General features: G+C 48.0%; 1 protein-coding gene across 1 annotated transcript; it reads right to left on the bottom strand.

Moving 5' to 3' along the window:
- Nucleotides 1–4494: 4494 nt before the first annotated feature.
- Nucleotides 4495–20363, bottom strand: LOC126540584 (alpha-(1,3)-fucosyltransferase C-like). Its single transcript, XM_050187423.3, has 2 exons — nt 19538–20363; nt 4495–5176 (listed from the first exon to the last, which is right to left on the bottom strand). The coding sequence occupies exons 1-2, from the start codon at nt 19882–19884 to the stop codon at nt 4495–4497; spliced, it is 1029 nt and encodes a 342-aa protein (XP_050043380.1). The 5' UTR covers nt 19885–20363.
- Between the last annotated feature and the right edge of the window lie 1557 nt (nt 20364–21920).

Here is a 21920-nt window from a genome sequence, read left to right as displayed (position 1 = left end):
TATCTTCCCTCCTCATTACATGTCCTGCCCATGCCCATTTCTTTTTCTTGATTTCAACTAAGATGTCATTAACGCGCGTTTGTTCTCTCACCCAACCTGCTCTTTTCTTATCCCTTAATGTTACACCTATCATTCTTGTTTCCATAGCTCGTTGCGTCGTCCTCAATTTAAGTAGAACCCTTTTCGTAAGCCTCCAGGTTTCTGCCCCGTACGTGAGTACTGGTAAGACACAGCTGTTATAAACTTTCCTCTTGAGGGATAATGGCAACCTGCTGTTCATGATCTCAGAATGCCTGCCAAACGCACCCCAGCCCATTCTTATTCTTCTGATTATTTCACTCTCATGATCCGGATCAGCAGTCACTACCTGTCCTAAGTAGATGTATTCCCTTACCACTTCCAGTGCTTCACTACCTATTGTAAACTGCTGTTCCCTTCCGAGACTGTTAAACATTACTTTAGTTTTCTGCAGATTAATTTTTAGACCCACCCTTCGGCTTTGCCTCTCCAGGTCAGTGAGCATGCATTGCAGTTGGTCCCCTGAGTTACTAAGCAAGGCAATATCATCAGCGAAGCGCAAGTTACTAAGGTATTCTCCATTTACTCTTATCCCCAGTTCTTCCCAATCCAGGTCTCTGAATACCTCCTGTAAACATGCTGTGAATAGCATTGGAGAGATCGTATCTCCCTGCCTGACGCCTTTCTTTATAGGGATTTTGTTGCTTTCTTTATGGAGGACTACAGTGGCTGTGGAGCCGCTATAGATATCCTTCAGTATTTTTACGTACGGCTCGTCTACACCCTGATTCCGCAATGCCTCCATGACTGCTGAGGTTTCGACTGAATCAAACGCTTTCTCATAATCAATGAAAGCTATATATAATGGTTGGTTATATTCCGCACATTTCTCTATCACCTGATTGATAGTGTGAATATGATCTATTGTTGAGTAGCCTTTACGGAATCCTGCCTGGTCCTTTGGTTGACGGAAGTCTAAGGTGTTCCTGATTCTATTTGCAATTACCTTAGTAAATACTTTGTAGGCAACGGACAGTAAGCTGATCGGTCTATAATTTTTCAAGTCTTTGGCGTCCCCTTTCTTATGGATTAGGATTATGTTAGCGTTCTTCCAAGATTCCGGTACGCTCGAGGTCATGAGGCATTGTGTATACAGGGTGGCCAGTTTTTCTAGAACAATCTGCCCACCATCCTTCAACAAATCTGCTGTTACCTGATCCTCCCCAGCTACCTTCCCCCTTTGCATAGCTCCCAAGGCTTTCCTTACTTCTTCCGGCGTTACTTGTGGGATTTCGAAATCCTCTAGACTATTCTCTCTTCCATTATCATCGTGGGTTCCACTCGTACTGTATAAATCTCTATAGAACTCCTCAGCCACTTGAACTATCTCATCCATATTAGTAATGATATTGCCGGCTTTGTCTCTTAACGCATACATCTGATTCTTGCCAATTCCTAGTTTCTTCTTCACTGCTTTTAGGCTTCCTCCGTTCCTGAGAGCATGTTCAATTCTATCCATATTATACTTCCTTATGTCAGCTGTCTTACGCTTGTTGATTAACTTCGAAAGTTCTGCCAGTTCTATTCTAGCTGTAGGGTTAGAGGCTTTCATACATTGGTGTTTCTTGATCAGATCTTTCGTCTCCTGCGATAGCTTACTGGTATCCTGTCTAACAGAGTTACCGCCGACTTCTATTGCACACTCCTTAATGATGCCCACAAGATTGTCGTTCATTGGTTCAACACTAAGGTCCTCTTCCGGAGTTAAAGCCGAATACCTGTTCTGTAGCTTGATCTGGAATTCCTCTATTTTCCCTCTTACCGCTAACTCATTGATCGGCTTCTTATGTACCAGTTTCTTCCGTTCCCTCCTCAGGTCTAGGCTAATTCGAGTTCTTACCATCCTGTGGTCACTGCAGCGCACCTTACCGAGCACGTCCACATCTTGTATGATGCCAGGGTTACCGCAGAGTATGAAGTCTATTTCATTTCTAGTCTCGCCGTTCGGGCTCCTCCACGTCCACTTTCGGCTATCCCGCTTGCGGAAGAAGGTATTCATTATCCGCATATTATTCTGTTCCGCAAACTCTACTAATAACTCTCCCCTGCTATTCCTAGTGCCTATGCCGTATTCCCCCACTGCCTTGTCTCCAGCCTGCTTCTTGCCTACTTTGGCATTGAAATCGCCCATCAGTATAGTGTATTTTGTTTTCACTCTACCCATCGCCGATTCCACGTCTTCATAGAAGCTTTCGACTTCCTGGTCATCATGACTGGATGTAGGAGCGTAGACCTGTACAACCTTCATTTTGTACCTCTTATTAAGTTTCAGAACAAGACATGCCACCCTCTCGTTAATGCTATAGAATTCCTGCATGTTACCAGCTATATTCTTATTAATCAGGAATCCGACTCCTAGTTCTCGTCTCTCCGCTAAGCCCCGGTAGCACAGGACGTGCCCGCTTCTGAGCACTGTATATGCTTCTTTTGGCCTCCTAACTTCACTGAGCCCTATTATATCCCATTTGCTGCCCTCTAATTCTTCCAATAGCACTGCTAGACTCGCCTCACTAGATAACGTTCTAGCGTTAAACGTTGCCAGGTTAAACGTTGCCAGGTTAAACGTTGCCGCTTTAGGAGTAACACATACTTTTCAATGCTTGTTGCGGGAAGCCGTCACTAATACTGCGAGGAAGTAACCGGGACTGTCGATCTAATAGAGTCTGTGTAGCCACCCTAAATGTTATTAGTGTGACGAGCAGACACACCGCAACGTGAGTCGGTTGAGACTCTTTTTTAGGAGTGTGTTGTGAGGATTACTTGCTTTTGTCAATGCATTTATATTAGTCAAATATAGTGCAACAATGCTTTTATTTCTTTTTTGACATACCAGCTCCCTCAGACGTACTGAATTCCGCTACGAGTCCTGTACTGTGATTTCATCTGAATAGAGGTTTTAGTGTACTGCTTCCATGAGTTAAAATATTGCCGCTTGGTGCTGCCGCTTGGAGCTGCCGCTTGACGACTGTAGCCATGAGTAAGGAGTGGGCTTAAAAAATTAACCACAACAAATCGTCCTACAGTGTGTGCGAATACGGGTGTGCCTGGAGCTGTCAAGAGTGACCAGGCACGCTCTAAAACCAAAGTACCAGAGACAGTGCCGTCAGTTATTTAACGTTCAAAAGACTTTCCCTACTGACCAAGACTTGCAGCTTCACCTCAACATGAGCCGTTGGCATTCATGTGTTCCTTGTGGCTCACGGTCGGGTCTTATGGGCACTTTCCATCGCGGAAGGGAAGATTTTCTGTCGCAGACACTGCAAATGCATCGCTCAACGCGGGCAGCTCAACTATTCAGCGGCAGTGAAGCCATGAGTGGTCGAGAGTACTCAGTTGGTCTCCCTCCAACGTAGTGACGAAGCAAAATGCTACTTAGTTTCCAAGATCTGAAAAGAGCCGGCGTTTTCAGCAATACTGGCCGACACAAATCTCGACAATTTCAACGACTGTTGCAGCAACTTTCCTCGCGAATTTCAGCGCCTGAACATTTGATCACCATTGGGTGTCCACTTCTTACCGTCACAAATACTGCTGCAATGTCCTTTCTTCCGGATCTAACGTTGCGACTTCGCGTCTTATTGCAGACGAGCTATATACATTTAACACTACCACACGTAGGGAGACCTTGGTTACGTTCAGTGGTGGTGGCGTGAAGATGAGTGTCATAGGATCCCAACTAAACATCCTGCTTTGGAAGAACCTTGTATGCAGTCCTCCGACACAACCCACTCCGGCCCCGACCTGGCGCACTAATTGAATAAGCAGGGATTGCGACAGTAGGCAGCTTTAGAATAACGTTTGTCACCTTACGTACGTTAAACGTAAGCACCATTGCGCGACGTTATGGTGCGTGTCCTTTAAAGTCTTTTAGTTTACCTTACGGAAACACAAACGTAAAGAAAACGTTATAAAACAGGGCGCCGTCTGGTTCCTCGTGCCGAACGTATCCAAGCCAAGACGGTCCATTAGCCACCCTCCTGCTGTTTCTATGTGGCCGCGTCTCACTAGGCGTATGGGCGCCAAAATCGCCGAACGATCTCAGAAAATGAGCGTGCTATGCGCTCATAACTAACCTTTCAGGTGAGTTTAGAGAAAGCGAAAGCCCATTGCAATAGTTCCTGGCGATCAACGCGAGTCAGAGCGTAACCATCACGAGAATTCACGCTGAAGCGGGAGCCATGGGCGCCGCCATGTTCGACAACGCTATTTCTTATCTCTGTAAGCATTAGGGACGTTAAACGCGCCAAATAATTTACGTTATCATAGCACGCGTAAACCGCAGAAACCCAATAACGTTCCAAACATGCGCAGTGGGGACGACGCTACTTCTTTACGTACGTACTGCTTTTACGTTCTGTCGCAAACGCTAAACCGAAACTGTCTAGTAACGTCCTCGGTACCACGTCAAACCGCCGATTAGTACTCGAACTTCTGAGTGCAGCGGTTCCAAGCACGACAGTACGAAGTTGTGTTCCACCAGTGGTAGATGTCCGGTACCACCGAAGTCTTCTTGAAGTCTTCACTGTGCAGCTTCCGGCAGAGTGCGCAGAAGTTGTAGTAACTGAACGGTTTCACGTTGTACTTGCCCTTCCACTGGAAGTATTTCTCGTACAAGTTGTAGTCCTCGGCCACTTTCTTAAGGTGGCGAGCCAAGTGCATCGGCGAATCGAAGCTAAGGGCGTCGATGAACGATCCCGGAGGCGCAGCGTGAGTGTAGTTTGCTCCGCCATACACGACAGGGACGATGTCGTGTCTTAGCAGCTTGAATAGTTTCTCGGTGACGTAGTCCTTGCAGATGCAATTCTCGAAGGACAGGTAGTAGAAGTAGTTTTTGGCGAATATCTTGTAGCAAGCAGTCTCGTTTTGCCGAGGACATTGCTTTTCTCCGCAGTGTCCGTACACGTCTACGTCGAGGTATTTCCGTAGCTCTCGCACGTAGTCCTCGCGCTTTCCGAACGTGTTGCAGCTGCTGACGGCCCAGGCAGCCATCTGGGTCTTTTGCCTCCAGATGCGCTTGAGGGGCTTCTTGGAGTACTGGTTTAGAGCTGGCTTTTGGTCTGTGATTGTGGCGTAGGTGTCCAGGATGTCCGAATCGAGCCTGCAAATGAGACACAAAAACAGTTTCTTCTCAGTGGCGTCAAGCATGTATGGTACTACCTAAACGCAAGATGTAAAGCAGTGCGGATCACACATGTGCGTCAACGCTTATTGCGTACATTGTAACGCGTCTTGATTATAAGCGACGTTGTTCTGAAGTCGGCGAGCAACACATCATGAATTTGCTAGAACTTGTCGTGATTATATGCGATCAACAGTGTCAAACGCAATATGCGTCTGAGCAGCCGATGATATAAATTAGCACGTTCACTGCACTGTGGATCACCGGTGGGACAGCATCTGTATTTCTGATATGTGGTAATCAAATTACACGTATTCGTCTGCTTGTGGCTACGATTACAGTGCAGCACTTGAATGGGGTTACAAATAGCCAGGAGAATATACTGCTGTTTTCCTAATTTGGTTGTACCTGGATTAGTATAGCCCTACTTGCTCTCGCCGTTCTTGCCGGTGTCAGGCGCCACTCCAAGCCTAAAGATGTAGTGCACTGGTGGAGGTGAATTCGAGTTTCCCACCTTCAGAAAAAAAAAAGGTTTTGAACTTCAAACTGTGGTAACCGAGCATTCCAACTTGTTCAGTCAGATAACCTTGCGGGCTGTCAGGCCACCTTATGCCCGATAATTCCAACCAAGAGTATCCTACGTGCCTGAAAACATGATTGAATTATCGGCGATATACGGGTTTTGCTCATCGAGGCACGTGGCAGAACATAGTATTTCTCAACGGTTCTAACATTCGGGTTTCGGAATCTCCCGTTCTCCCGCGGCTCGATACACGATGTATTTTCGGCGAAATTAAACAACACTTGTAGGTAGTGGAAAAAAAAAGAAAATGAGAAAAAGAAAAACTTTCAGCGCTTACCGAGAATACACGAGTCGCGTATGGACGGACGTACACCAAACAGGTTACGGTCGCGTCTGGCTGCTTAAGGCATTGGGGAAGTCTTTCCTAACGAGACGAAGTTTCAACAAGACGACACTCCCTCACCAGGACAGGCATTGGCCTCCCTGGTGCAGTATTCGGCCACTCCCTCCCAAATGACTCATTCGATTAACCAATGGCCCTCAGTCCCCAGCAGCTGCGGAGTACCTGGCCAATGCGATGGCCTGGCCTGCAACTCAGCAGAGGGTGCTAAGAACCTCTGGACCCGGATAGGCCGCCAATGGAAGCTGACCCTTGCAGCACTTAACACCCGAACCCTCTGGAGTGAGGCTAGCCTTGAAGGAATCTTTGAGGAACTATCAGGCATTCTTTGCGATATCATTGGCCTTAGTGAGGTTACAAGAACTGGTGAGGCTTATACAGTAATGACAAATGGCTACGTCCTCAGCTATAGAGGTCTACCAGATAAGAAGCAGTTCGGAGTAGAATTCCTAATACATAAGAACATAGCGGGCGACAATGACGAATTCTACAGCATTTTTGAGAGGGTAGCTATAGTCGTAATAAAGTTGAATAGGAGGTATAGAATAAAGGTAGTACAAACCTGTGCTACAACCTCCAGTCACGATGATGAAGAAATAGAACAGTTTTATGAAGATATTGAATTACCAATGCGAAAAGTGCAAACTGAGTATACTGTAGTCATGAGCTACTTCAATGCAAAAATGGGGGAAAAGCAGGCTCTTCAACAAACAATTGGAAACTACGGCGTGGATTTTAGGATCACTAGAGGAGAGATGTTGGTAGAATTCGCGGAAAGGAATAAGCTCAGAATAATGAACACCTTCCTCGGAAAGCGTTGGAACAAAAAGTGGACGTGGAAAAGCCCTACTGGTGAAACGAGAAATGAAATTGATTTCATACTTTCTGCCGTTCCCAGTATAGTACAGGATGTGGAAGTGTTAGGTAGGGTAAAGGTGCAGTGATCATAGATGAGTGAGGGCTAGGATTCGCCTCAATTTGAAGAGAGGAGTGAAATTGGTCAAGAAGAAACAGGAAAACCTAGACGCCGTGACGGTAAAAGCAGACCAATTCAGTTTGGCACTTGCAAACAAATATGCAGCCTTAGAACAGAGAGATGAAGAAGGCATAGAAGCAGTGAATGAAACCGTAAGTAGGCTGGCTTGAGAAGCAGCAATTGAAGTGGGAGTTAAGGCATCAAGGCAACCAGTAGGTAAGCTCTTCCAAGTAACAAAGGACCTCATAAAGAAACGACAAAGAATGAAAGTGTCCAACTCAAGAGATCACATAGAATTCACGGAACTGTCCAAACTGATCAAGAAGAAGATAAATGATATTCGAAATTATAATGTGTGAAAGACTGAGGAAGCATTAAAAATGGACGCAGCCTGAAATCAGTGAAACGGAAAGTTGGTTTCGGACAAACCAAGATGCATGCACTGAAAAATAAGCAGGGTAATATCAGCAATCTGGAAGATATAATAAAAGCCGCGGGAGAATTATATGCTGACCTGTACAGCTCCCAAAGCAGCCACGATACCCCCATTAGAAGTAGTAATGAACAGGTTACACAGGCTCCTTCTATAAGTAGCGATGAAGTTAGAATGGCCTTGCAAGAAACGAAACGGGGGAAAAGCGGCAGTAGAAGATAGGCTACCAGTCGATTTAATAACAAATGGAGGATACTCAATGCTTGGAAAACTGGCGGCTCTTTATACGAACTGTCTATCCACTTCAAGAGTCCCAGAGAACTGGAAGAATGCCAATATTATACAAATCCACAACAAGGGAGACTTTAAAGAAATTAAAAATTATAGGCCCATTAGCTTACTTCCAGTATTATGTGAAACATTCACCAACATAATCACCAATAGAATAAGGGCAACACTGGACTTTAGTCTACCAAGGGAACAGGAGGTTTCAGGAAGGGATACTATACAATGGATCACTTCCACGTCGTCAATCACGTAATCAAGAAATCCGCAGAGTACAATCTGCCTGTCTATATGGCTTTCTATAGATTACGAAAAGGCATTTGATTTAGTAGAGATACCAACAGTCATAGGTGCATTACGTAATCAAGGAGTACAGGACGCTTACGTAAATATTGTTACGCGAAGGAAGAAGCGTGCATCTATTCACAGCTTTTAATGGCGGAGCCAACAAGCGTAGAGCAGCGATAATGCTACACTCTTCGTCATCACCATGGCCATCATCAGCGTCCTCTTCTTCCCACAATACCGAATGTGACATCACCCCTGTCGGAAAAAGCACCTTATTGGTGCGGCTCATCGGTCTGAGAAAGGTAAGGTTTGAGACGGCTGACGTGGATGATGTCAGAGAGAGGTGAAGGCATGTTGGCATCCAGTGGAAACACTTCAGATGTGACAGAGGTCACCTGGCGAAGGATGCGGTAATGGCCGTAGTATCGCGAGAGGAATTTCTCCGAAAGACCAACATGCCGAGTTGGATGCCGAACTAGCACAAGAGCACCTGGTTCATATTCCACGTCGTGATGGCGCTGATCGTAACGGCACGTCTGGCGTGTCTGTGAAGGAGAAAGACGAATGCGGGTAATCCGGCATGCTTGGGTCACTGTGGCTATGACATCCCGAGTGTATTCTGTCGGTGAGCCGAGTGTAGCGGAAAGGAGAGTCTCGAAAGGCAAAGTAGGCTCACGGCCAAAGAGGCGATAGAAGGGTAAGTAGCCAGCTGTGTCGTGGCGCGAGGAATTGTAAGCGAACGTTACAAATGGTAGAGCGGTTCAGGTGTTCGGTAAGACTTAGTTTGAGATGGCAAGCGGTAGTAAGTTTGTGTTTAGTAGCACATGATCGAAGTAAGTCGTCAATGACTTTGGCAAGAAAGTACCTACCGCGATCGGTGAGAAGTTGACGAGGTGCGCCATGGTGTAAGATAACGTCCTGAAGGAAGAAGTCAGCGACGTCTGTAGCGGAGCTGGTCGGTAGGGCTCTAGTAATGGCATAGCGAGTTGTATAGTCCGTAGCGACGGCAATCCACCTATCTCCGTCCTTTTATATAGGGAATGGTCCGAGAGGATCGACGCGAGCGCGAAAAAAAGGGCCGGGCGGTATATCCAAAGGCTGCAGCAGACCAGCAGGATGCACAGCTGGTCTTTTCCGGTGTTGACACGACTCACACGCCGCAACATAGCGCCGGACAGAGCGGTTGATACGGGGCCATAAAAACCTTCGCCGAATTCTATTATAGGTCCGAGTGACGCCAAGGTGTCCAGCGGTGAGAATGTCGTGCAGTTGCTGGAGTACATTCTTTCGAAGATGAGACGGAATGACGGTTAGTAGCTCGGGCGCATCGGGGTGTATGTGGCGGCGATACAGGATGCCATATTGTAGCACAAATATGTGAAGGGATGGGTCAGACGGATCAGAGAGCAGGGGTTCGATAATGGACAGTAACGACTCATCGCGTCGTTGTTTAGCGCCAATGTCCTGCAAGGCGGAGAGCGAAAGAACGCAGATCGGTGCAACATCCACTAAACCGTCCGGTGCATCGATGGGACGACGAGACAGGCAGTGGGCCTCCTGATGTAGACGACCCGATTTGTAGACCACAGTGTATGTGTATTCCTGCAGCCGTAGGGCCCAGCGGCCAAGGCGTCCGGTGGGTCCTTGAGGGAAGAAAGTTAACAAAGGGGGTGGTGATTAGTTGTAACTGTAAATAGTCGACCATATATGTAGGTTTGGAACTTGCCCACCACTCAAATGAAGGCGAGGCACTCGCGCTCTGTAATCGAGTAATTGCACTCGGCGGGAGAGAGGAGGCGGCTGGCGTAGGCGATAACGAGGTTGTGCCCTCATTGGCGTGGAGCTAAAATTGCGCCGATGCCATAGCCACTGGCGTCAGTGCGGATTTCTGCCGGAGTGGAGGCGTCAAAATGGGCGAGAACAGGAGGTGTGGTGAGCAGCGTGATGAGCTGCGAGAAAGCAGACGCTCCAGCCCCAGCAGAAAGGAACGTCTTTCTTCAGGAGGTCAGTCACGGGAAGGGCAACATGGGCGAAATTTTCGCAAACCTCCGGAAGTAAGGTCAAAGGCCAATAAAGCTGCGAACATCTTTGGCACAGGTTGGTACGGGGAAATTCTGCACAGCATGAACTTTAGCGGGGTCGGCGCTTGATGAATCGACGAGATGTCCGAGCATGGTTATTTGGCGGTGGCCAAAGTGGTGCTTGGACGAGTTGAGCTGCAAGCCAGTGGTGTGAAAAACCGAAATAACACATGAAAGATTTTCAAGATGAGTCGCTAAAGTTGAAGAGAATACGCCGACGTCATCCAAGTAGCACAAACGGATGGGCCATTTCAAGCCACACAAGATCATGTCCATCATCCGTTCAAAGGTCGCCGGGGCATTGCACAAGCGAAACGTCATTACCCTTAACTGATGTAGGCCATCTGGTATGGCGAATGCAGTCTTTCCACAGTCCATTTCATCCACGGCAATTTGCCAATATCCAGAGCGAAGGTCTAATGATGAAAAATAAGGGGCACTGTGGAGGCAATCCAGAGCATCGTCAATGCGGGGAAGTGGATATACATCTTTCTTGGTGATCGTGTTTACATTACGATAGTCAACGCAGAATCACCAGCTGTTATCCTTCTTTTTGACGAGAACAACAGGGGAAGCCCACGGGCTGGAAGAGTGTTCAATAATCCCTTTGGCAAGCATTTTGTCAACCTCTCTGTGGATAACTTGTCGCTGAGAGGGAGACAGACACCCGGTATGGGCGTCGGCGAACAAGTGCTGCATCGCCGGTATTTATACGATGCTTCACGACCGCAGTGTGACACAAATGGCGATCGTTCTGGAAGAAAATGTCGGAGTACGACACAAGGAGGCCACGGAGCTCTGCGGTGTTAGGTTGAGAGGTACGGTGCAATCACCTTTGTAAAGTCGTCGGTCGGGGTAGATGCAGAAGGCGCAGAATGAGCCCTGGTCGAAGAGACACGCCTCGAGGAAGTACTGTCCGAAATTTAGGATGGGAAGATATGTCTGATTGTCCGCTACAGAAACGATGGTGTGTGGGAAGGAGACATTGTGAGAAAGCAGGATTGAAGTCGCGGGAGTAAGGATATAGTCTCCGTCAAGTACAGGTGGGCAGGCTACAGCAGTGATGCAGGTTTCTGCTAGAGACAAAAGGCGAATAAAATCCGCAGAACAAAGTCGAGTTGGAGCTTGAGCAGGAAGGTCAAAGGGAACAGGTAAGGGTAGGTCAGGTTCTACAACACCGGCTGAACAGTGAATCAGAGCAGAACGGGCGGCCAAGAAGTCGAGTCCGAGGATCACATCATGAAGGCAACGTTCGAGCACACTAAACAAAACGGACGTGTGGCGACCGGCGACACTGACATGAGCAGCACACATTCCAAGCACAGCCGGAGTTCCACCGTCGGCGACCTCGAGCACTCGAGTCGGAGCAGGAGTAAGTACTTTCTTCAAGAGCTTTCGAAACTCCGCACTCATGATGGAAATTTGGGCGCCAATGTCGATGATTACTGTAACGAGCAAACCATCCACGTCCACGTCCAGAAGGTTCCGATCAGTAGGCAGGGTCAGCAGAGGAATTTCAGGCCGCTTGTTCTAGAGCAGCGTCACCTCCAGGAGCTGCCCCAGTTAGTTTCTCGTCGGAGAGCGGCGACTATGGGGTGATGGCGAGCGGCTAGTCGCGGTGGCTTGAGCGTTGTCAGGTGCGCCTTCAACCTCGGTGGTGAGTGCAGGCGGGCGAGGATTCACTGGGGAGCGGCGGTAGGCGGGAAAGCTTGGTCGAGAGTGGACTCGCCAGGAGCTTCGACAGTGGCGAGAGATGTGACCCACACGTCCACAGTAAAAGCAAATGGGTCTAGCATCATTTGTGCGCCATTCGGCCTAGTTGCGATAGCTCGGATATGGACCGTATTGACTCCGGTGAACAGGGGCAGAGGCAGCAGACGAAGCGAAGTCAGGATGCTTGGCGGAGCAGATGGCCGGACGGCCCACATTGGCAAATTCTTGGCAAATGACCGACTGAATGAGAGAGACGAGCGGCCGCGAATCTTCAAAGCACCACGTCACTGGCGTGGCACGAGACGTTGCTTCGGTTTCTCGCCGAACGATACGTACGACCTTCTCGGAGGAGGTGGGCTCACGCGGTGGACAGATGTCTTCGCACGTCGATCAAGCTGCGGTATTAAGTAGGCGCGTAAACTGTTTAACTATGCGGCGGCTCTTCGCGTCTTCAAAGCGGCGACATTCGTTAATGAGCTCATTGACCGTTATTATGTTCTTGTAAACTAGCAGGTTAAACACGTCGTCCGCGATGCCTTTTAAAAAGTGGCTGACCTTGTCTGCCTCTGCCATATTGTTATCCACCTTGCGGCAAAGAGCGAGGACGTCCTAGATGTACGCCACGTAAGATTCAGTGGACGTCTGTGCACGGATCCCAAGGTCCTTTTTCGCAGCACGTTGGCGGCCGACGAGCTTGCCGAACAAAGCTCTAAGCTTTTGTTTGCACTGGTCTCAACTTGTAGTCTCTTCTTCATGTGTCTCGAACCAGAGCCATGCTGTTTTCTTTAGGTAGAATATTATATTAGCCAGCATAAGCGTGTTATCCCACCTGTTGTCTGGAACCAGTGCTGACCCGTTCGTAATTCTGCAACCAGCCATCTACGTCAACGTTGTCAATCCCGGAAAACATGCCAGGATCGCGAGGCTGGGCCAGGATGACCGTCGGTGGCGACGATGGGGCCGTGGTTAAAGGCTTTCCTTCGTATGACATGGTAGCCAGATTACCTCCGCGGCGGAGCTCCGTCTTGCGCAAGTGATTACCCAGCACCTCCACCAATGATGTTACGGGAAGGAAGAAGCGCGTGTCTATTCATAGACGGCTTTTAATGGCGGAGCCAACAAGCGTAGAGCAGTGATAATACTAAATTCTTGTTCGCTGTTTCCAAGGCCACCATCAGCGGCCTCTTCTTCCCACATTACCGACTGTGGCAACATCTTGGAAAGTATCTACAGAGATTCCACAGCTACCTTAATTCTCAACAAGAAAAGTAGGAAGATACCTATAAGGAAAGATGCGAGACAAGCAGAGACAATCTCTCCAATACAATTCACTGCGTGCTTGGAATAAGTATTCAAGCTATTAAACTGGGAAGGCTTAGGAGTAAGGATCAACCGCGAATATTTTTAGAGTTACAGAATGGGCAGCAAGAGGAGGGAAGCGCAGTCGAGGACGGCCGAAGACTAGGTGAGGTGATGAAATTAAGAAATTCGCATGCGCTAGCTGGGAACGGTTGGCCCAGGACAGGGCTAATTGGAGATCACAGGGAAAAGCCATCGTTCTGCAGTGGACATAAAGTAGGCTGATTATGATGATATCCTCAGGTGAAATGGTGTAACCCACCGGTGACTCACCATGTACTCAATGAAAACGTTTGCATCTTGTGTACGGCCTGACCTAGCGTGACCCACGGACGAAAAGATCTTGAGCTGGGTTGCCACCTCTGCTGTCAAAGTGCGACTATACGTATGCATACCGGGTACTGTTTTAACGAAAGATGCAAAGCAGTGAGGAGCACACGTGTGCGTCGACGCTTATCGCGTACATTGCATACGCGTCTTGATTCTAAGCGACGTTGTTCTGAAGTTAGCGAGCAACACATAAATGAATTTGCTCGAACTGGTCGCTATTATATGTGATCAAGAGTGTCAAGCGCAATAGGCCTCTGGGCAGCCGATGACATAAATTAGCAATGAAATGAATACGCTCACTTCATCGTGGGTCACCGGTGGGTCACCACCTGTATTACTGATATGCGGCAGTCAAATTACACGCATTCGTCTGCTTGCGGCTACGATAACATTACTGCACTTGAATGAGGTTAAAAATAGCCAGGAGAATAGCGAGCTGAGGTGAAATGGTGTGACCCGCCGGTGACTCACGACGCACTCAATGAAAACGTTTGCATTCTGTGTACGGCCTGACCCAGCGTGACCCACGCCCGAAAAGCTCCTAAGCTGATTTTCCACATATGAGCTTAAAGTGCGACTACTATAACTACCTTTTCCCGTTACACGAGAGGTGGCGCTGTTGAAACAAAGGAAAGGAGTGGCACTATTTAAGTTGTGTTGGGCTGAGAATGTGGCTGCAGTTCTCAGAATAGCTGGTGGTTCAATATACGCCGATTTCGTGCTGCAATAAAATATTGACGTGTCCAATGGATCCAGAAGGCTTTCGTGGCGCATAAGGAAGTTGGTTATATAACTTGAAAAGGAACGGACTCGTTCGCGATTCGGTATTCGTTCAGAATGCAGCGAGGAAAGACGCCTACAGCCTACCCATACGCTGGAAAAAACTGACAGGACGGCACGCAATACTGGCCGCTATATGTGCTGCACCGGTTGCTATGCGTCCATGAAAACCAGCGGTAGCCCAAATTATGCAAGGGTGAAAGCGAGAAAAGCGACTAGTTTCTGTGGAGAATGCTGTGGCAGGTCGTTCACGTCTTTGCAATGCTTCATTTCTGCAAACAATTGAATCCTGTCAAGCAAGCAAACCTATTCAAACGAGAATCTATGTAGAATTTTAAAACAAACTTCCAGACATCTTATAAAGGTGTCGAGCTTGCATTTAATTTCATCTATATATTGAATAATTAAAAGATTTTACAAAAAGAAAGAAGCTGGCCTCGCCTGTTTTCTGATGGCTATAGCAGTTTGTGGTTCGCCAGAGAATCGCGCGATAGAAGCCAGAAATACTTTACCAGCTTTCCAATGAAGGCGTCAAACAACGCAGCAACGATGGCAGCGCCATCTTTTGTGCTATCCGAGAAACATGAGGACCAGTGTAACCTACCGGTGGTTCACGACACACTTGGGGCATATAACATGTAATCTACCGGTGAGTCACGCAACGTGTAAGTAGGGGCCTGAAAAAATTCTGGCATCATGAACATGTTTTAAAGAGAACCAAGCTAATTAACATAGAAACATTCACAGTATCCTAACAATAGTTCTCATAATGGGTGCCACTTTTACCAAACCGAAGATCTCAATCTACCCTACCGGGAAAAGGTCCGAACCCTTTGGCGCGTCCTAACAGAGCTGTTCCACAATTTCAACTGGCTCACCGTTTTTTTCTTTTTTCGAAATAATTCGCCAAGGTGAAAGTCAGCGTACTGTTCGTGCTTTCTACACAGAAATAGGTTAAACTATATGTGCATGACGACTTTTTCTTTGTTTTACGACATATGGCGTGATAAATAATGTCTCTATCTGGTGCCTGCATCCTCTCCTCCTAGCCATCGCTCCGTGCAGGCACACTTGCCGCCTCGACTGGTTTAGCCCAGCAGTCCCCGCAATTACAACCCATTGTTCGCACTGTGGCGATGCGCTCGGAAGGAGATGCGGCCGCCCGGCCCGTCTTTCTTTCAGCAACATTGCTGACTGCTGCGGGAGCCAGACAAGAAATAGTTGGAAGCTCTACCATTTTCCGAGATATATCAAAAAAAAAAAAAAAACAATTGCAGCGGATTGCGAAAGTTTAATCGAGTAATACTGCGCCAGTCATTTCATGCTAGAAAGGCTTCACTTGAAACAATCTGTTCGATAAACGTGCGACGCCAAGCCAGGTGTAGCTCTGTCACAGAGTGCATGCCCGCGCCCCTCTCAAGATGGCCGCCATTGCCGCAGCAGAAGCAACGCCGCTTGCATGGCGATGGGGAAGAGAGCTTCCCATTGTCCCTGAGCTCGCCGGACCGGTTGGTGACGTGGGTCGCCTGAGCGCGACGGAGGGACGAGGCGGCTCGGCGAGCGGCAGAGCGGTTTGGAAGACGGAGCAGCGTGGCCGTGTACCGGGAGACAGCTGAAGATGTGGTCGGCAGGCTGAGACCTCCAGGCCGAAGTCTTCGCCGTTCGATCGACAGACGGTGCAAGTCCGTCAAGATCTTCGGCAGCGAGGTACCAGCAGCCCGACGCTCTTCAGATCGGGATCTCGGCAAGCAGGCCACAGATAAGCCTCGTGTTCGAGCACGCTCTCAGAACTTTCCGCCGGACTGTATTCTTTAATCGCGTTTAATCTTTCATTTATTTATCCATCGCGTGTTACTTCTTTTATGTTCTGTTAGTGTAGTGCTTGCCGTATTTATTGTCGCGTGTATTTTTCATTTGCGTCGCGTATTTTGTTTGTTATTTCGCGAGTCTTAGGAGCTCCCACGTGGTGGGCTTAGTGTCGCGCGAGTGGCGTCAGGGCGTGCGTTGTGTGACCCGCACGCCTTCCGCGAACTAGGCCCCACTGCTGGTAATTTGTATCTTTTTTTTTTAGTATGTCTCGCGCATAATTTTATTTTATTAAATTGAATGTGTGTGACGACGTCCCCTCCCGTTTCATGCCTCTGGTTCACGGTCGATCAGGTGTGGACCTTATCGCCGGTCAGCAGTCGAACCCTCAATAAAACCACGCGGGGTGGGTTTGTTGTCGCCCCATCCCCTCCGGTTCGGAGAGTGCGATTACCTCACCACCAATCTTTGACAAGCTCGAACTGATAGCGTTTCTGTGTCATGCTATTCTCATCGGCTCCACGTGCATGAATTGTAACTAACCATAATAGATTTCTGTTGTTTATTACAGCCCGCAACATTCTATAAGACGGCGTGGCTCCCGGCTATCTTACTGGTCTCGTTATTTGATAGCAGCATGTTAGACGCGCACCATCACGGCTTCGAACCGCGAAGTTGCGTGTATTGTGTTTTGACGTGCAGGCTCAATTAAAAGCAAGCAGTTCGGAGTAACTCTGCTTATGAATAAAAAATGTTCAAACCGAATGCGGTGCGCGACATCAACGCATATGGAAGCAAGACACATGCAGGGCAGGAACCTAGTAAGCGATGAAACTGCACTGCTTTCTATCGTATTATATGTTCCTTGCTTTTTAGAAGAGATTTCCTGATTTCTGAATTTTCTATTCGAAGACGCTGCCCAATGCGATGCTGGAATGTAAACAAATCTTGTAAATAAAGCAACTACGCAATGTGCTAAAGTGCGAAACTTCGTTTATGTACCGATTGAGTACATGGGGAGGACCAAGAAAAAAGCTGCATAAGCACTTTGATGAGCCCATTGGCCTCTACTCATGGGCCGCAGTCGGCCACATATTGGAATAAGAATATGAAATCATGACAAAAACAAACAGACACACAAACCAACGAAAATGTCACTTCCTCATATTCTGCGTCACCAACAAACAAAGACATCAAAGAAAAAAGAACGGAATCCGCATCGTCATATTTGGATAGGTAAGCAACTTTAACACGTTCGTGTACCGCTAAACGGTTCTGAAAGGGATCCTACAGAAGTAGAACTAATGACTACAGGCGTAGAACTAATGATTGCAAACATACAAATATTGCCAAAATGCGTGACGTTCCCGACATGAGGGAGAGAGGGGGTTTCTGTAATGAATCATGGAGAGGTATGCTCGGCGGCACGCCTAGCATGCTACTCCAGATAGCTATGATGAAACGTGAAATGACTTGCCCAGTTCATAACATCAATACAGATCATCCAATCCCTGTAAGTGTATAACTCATTTCCAATTACAACTGTCTTAAGAAGCTTCAACAACACGAAGACGCTGCTCGACGCCGTGAGCAACTACCGCTTCTACAATCGCGCTGTAAGAAAACACACAGACGCTGCTCAGTGCCGTCAGCAACTACCGCACCTACAATTGCACCAAAAAACAACACACAGACGCTGCTCGGCGCCGTCAGCAACTACCGCATCTACAATTGCGCCACAAGACAACACACGGACGCTGCTCGGCGCAGCTGCAGCAGCGAGCTGATCACGGTAATCCCGGCACCAGGTAAGTATGCGAAGTGACCTTCATGCTGCGAAATAGCGCCCCTTCCTCTTCACAATCACGCGCACTCTCTTTATGTTGCGTCTCGCTTCAACACCAACTAAGCGTCGAAAGCACAACGCATACGGAGCTACCAGCACTAGGCGCACTTTGTCCACATCGCAGATCGCTTTCAAGATATGGGCGCCCACGGCGCGTACGCAGCGGCCGCCGGTAGTGGCAGGTTAAGTCCCAGCTTGACCTTGGCTGAGCTTGAAGGTCAGGTTTACGGAACCAGGCGTTTTTTGGATTTGTACCTGGAGTAGTGCAGCTATCGCTCTAAAACCGCTCCTTTCGTTACACAGAGGGTGGCGTGTATTATAGATGGTAATAGAAACTTGGGCATCTTTTTATCATGTCGGAAAGTTTCTACAGAGCGGTTGACTGATCGCACCGTTGCCCTGGTTTGGGATAAATCGCGCCAACATTGTTCATTGCGCGACAGCTACCTGAAATCGTAAACTTCGGAGCTGTCAGTGTTCGCGGACACGTGCAATAACACCACTCGTTTGCACACGAGAATCCCCTTGCTTACGAAAAAATTGCGGAAAACCTAATCTCATTATTACTGTCGGTGGTAATGCGTTAGCATTGAATCAATATAGCGACACAGCGTATCGTCATCGTCGAAATGAGTTACGTATGAGGGTACGAGGCGTGTATTGAAGCGGAACTCCTCTTTCGCCCTTCCCTACGAACATTCGGCGCCATCTAGCGCCGCCGCCCCAAAGCCTGCGCATGGCATCGGAAATGCATGGCGCGCCCGTGCGTGCGAACTCTGAAAGACGCGTCATGTGGCAACCGCGCTCCTCTGTTGCGCTTCTTTCTGGACACGACGCGACATCTGGCGGCACTGCCGAGAAGTCCACGCGTGGCCTCCGAGACGAGAAGCATGGATAGCCTGCGCCTGCGAGTGCCGAGAATTGTTCCGTCACTTGCCACACACTCAATGTCACATAATCGGTAACCCAAGCTCGCATGAGGTTCATTGGCGATTGGCGCATACCCAGTATACATTCATCGCGCAGCTCGCCAAAGCGTTGGTGTGAAAGATGCTCATTAATGTACTGCACAGACCCAGTGCAATTGTGGCACGGCCTGCTAAAGTGCGAGGTCGCTGTACTTGAGGAACCCTTGTGACGGCGTTTTATTCCACTAAGCGTGGGACAAATTTAAGCGATCCTTTTCATCATTATAGAGCGGCACAGTTCTGGTGGCACATACACAGTTACCCAAGTCGGCGTCAAAGAGCTTTCAAACAGTGATACCCAGTGTCGCCTCCACAGTGACTCATGTCGGCGTGAAAGAGGACTGTTGAAGAGCGGCACGTATGCACACGTTGCCACTTCTTAGTGACCCCAGTTTGTCGGATGGTTGGTTTGGAACCGTGTTACCTCAGCACAACAGCCCAACATGCTACTCGTTCGACCAAGAACTTCCCAGTGACCCAGGTAGGCGGGAACACGGTTAGATACATAGATAGATAGCCCCAGGGAAGTGCATGAAGCACAACAGCACGCACCTGTAAGTCATGGTCCAGTTGATAGTATTGGTGAGACCTTTGAGCCAAGCCACCGGGCAGTGCCACGGAGGTTCGAGGGACCAGTAGACCCACTTCTGGAAAGGGGCCCGCTCTTTGGGCAAGCGTGTGGGGTCTAGGTCGTGGCCGTAGAAGACAACGGCGTCACTGACATTTATCGTGCTCCGGTCGTTGGCGATAAAGCACTGATCGGGACACCCTTTGTACTCGAGTTCTGCCACTCCCTCCTTCGTGAGATTCGAAAACCAGTCACCGTAAATGGTCGTCCAGAAGAGGATTCTCGGCAGATCTGGCTGCCCATCGGGTCTCGGGCGGCGGTAGAAGGGCATCCAGGCATTATTTCTTCGTGTACTCTCTGTGGAAAGGAACGATCCTTATTTTTTCTATGGACGTGTGAGAAAGTAACATCACATTGAATGATTGACGTTGGAGCTCAGCATACATCACGTGCGCCTAAGTTCCCAAATTTTTAAAGCGTTACGTTTCCTTACTTAATTGCAGAAGCGCTAAACGACGGGACAATGAAAAACAACGCGATGGCGCAGACTAACAACCAGTTTTTATAACCTACATACTAAAGAAAACAGCCTACATTCCACCCTGTGAAGTTGGATGTACAGTGAAGCTAGTGCGGGCGTTAGACAAGTACCAAACACAGCCTCAACTTAGCTTAGACGACGTCACACAATTACCACCACCACAAGTGACGTACATCACGCGCGCACGTACGTGTGCGGAAGGGCAGCATACATCCTCATTCTGCTAGGCCGTCAGCCAAGATCAAAACACGAAACTCAAGCACAAACCACTTTTCCAGCTGCTGTGGCGGTACTGTTATTGTACAGTTACACTAGGAGAATGCCAGCAAACTTGAAAGTATAAAAACATCGAGAAGCAGACATAGACAAAACGACAGGAAGGTGGCTGGACTAACGACAAGTTGTTAGTCCACCAACCTTCCTGGTTTTCCTAGTATAACCATGTACCAACTAGCCCAACAAGCCACTCTCATTAACTCATTTTCTTGTACAGTGTTTGCCATAATGTCGACTATGGTCGCAGCACACGCAGTGCGACATATGCAACGAGGAGAGAGCCCCCACGCATCAAAGACAGAGACATTTATACACGTAGTCGTCATGGGCGGATGCATGTGTGCGGAAGTATAGCATCCAGCCTCATTCCTGTAGGCACTCCGCCTGGCGCAAATGCCTTATGGACTAATTGAATTTCTCAAAGTAAACTGTCAAAACATTCCTAAAGAACAACTTAAACTGGAACCATATAGCGCGATTTTTAGCGCGATTATCGCCCGGCCGAGATACGTGGGCGTCGTTTCGACGCACGCGCCCAAGGAAACCGCGTAGCGGCGGGGCATTGTTGGGAGTAGAAAACAGGGTTGCCAGATAGTCCCAACGAAACATAGCCAAATGATCGCAAAATGTAGCCCGAATATAGCCAGACCCAAATTTTTTGTGAGATAGAAGTAGCCATGAACATAGCCAACGTATTTGGTCATGTTGTGGAGTTGTCTTATGTGTAGATGGTATAGATGGCGCCCAAATCTTGCCGCATATTTTTCTGGCTCTAAAATTATCTCCGCCGCAATCGTAAACAATTCCCGGTGAGAGATGCCACTCAGACGTGGATTTGGACACCACTGATTCTTACAGTAAAGCGAACAATTTCTTTTCTGGTTTAGTCATGACGTTATTGGTGTTTATTGAGCCACATGCTGAGCTAACTTTAGTTCACGCATCGCTTTATCCGAGGCATTTTTCTGTAAGAATCGGGCAAAATATTGCCAGCTCCAACTTCCAACGTCCAACTGGGCACTCTATCGTGACCAGCCAAATCTCATCCAAGAGGCTGCCCGATCTCAAGGATTTAAAATAGGGATGTCGTTCCTATAGGCTTAATTTCTAAAACAAACATGTTATTTTTCTCTCACTCTCTCTCTTTTTCTCTCAATGTACTCGAAAGCAGCTCGACTCTGAGTTAGTAACGGCTCTTACTTGGAGGAACACTGGACTCGGAGGAAAATTTGAAACCTTCTCGCATTTTGCAGTGTGCGAAGAATCGGCAGTTGTGACTTCAATTTGCCTTTAAGTGGGAACAAAGAGAACGACCGGCTGGCCAATAACCGAAGAGGTGAATTAAAGTTTATAGTTTTAATTGCCAGCTGGATTACGGCACAGGCAATAATTCAGGTGTCGTTAGTATCGAGAAGAGTTGAACTGCGCAATATTTAAACAGGGATTCGCTGTCAAGATTCTTGCGATATGAAAACGTGCAAGTAAGTTTCTGTAAATGCGATTTGCGAGTGCGATTTAAAAAAGAAAGAAAGAAATATAATTCCAGTAGG

The sequence above is a fragment of the Dermacentor andersoni genome, chromosome 2, assembly GCF_023375885.2.
Source record: "Dermacentor andersoni chromosome 2, qqDerAnde1_hic_scaffold, whole genome shotgun sequence".
NCBI classification, from domain to species: domain Eukaryota; kingdom Metazoa; phylum Arthropoda; class Arachnida; order Ixodida; family Ixodidae; genus Dermacentor; species Dermacentor andersoni.
Note: the sequence above shows the minus strand (reverse complement) of the source record. Positions and strands in the feature narration are given on the sequence as shown.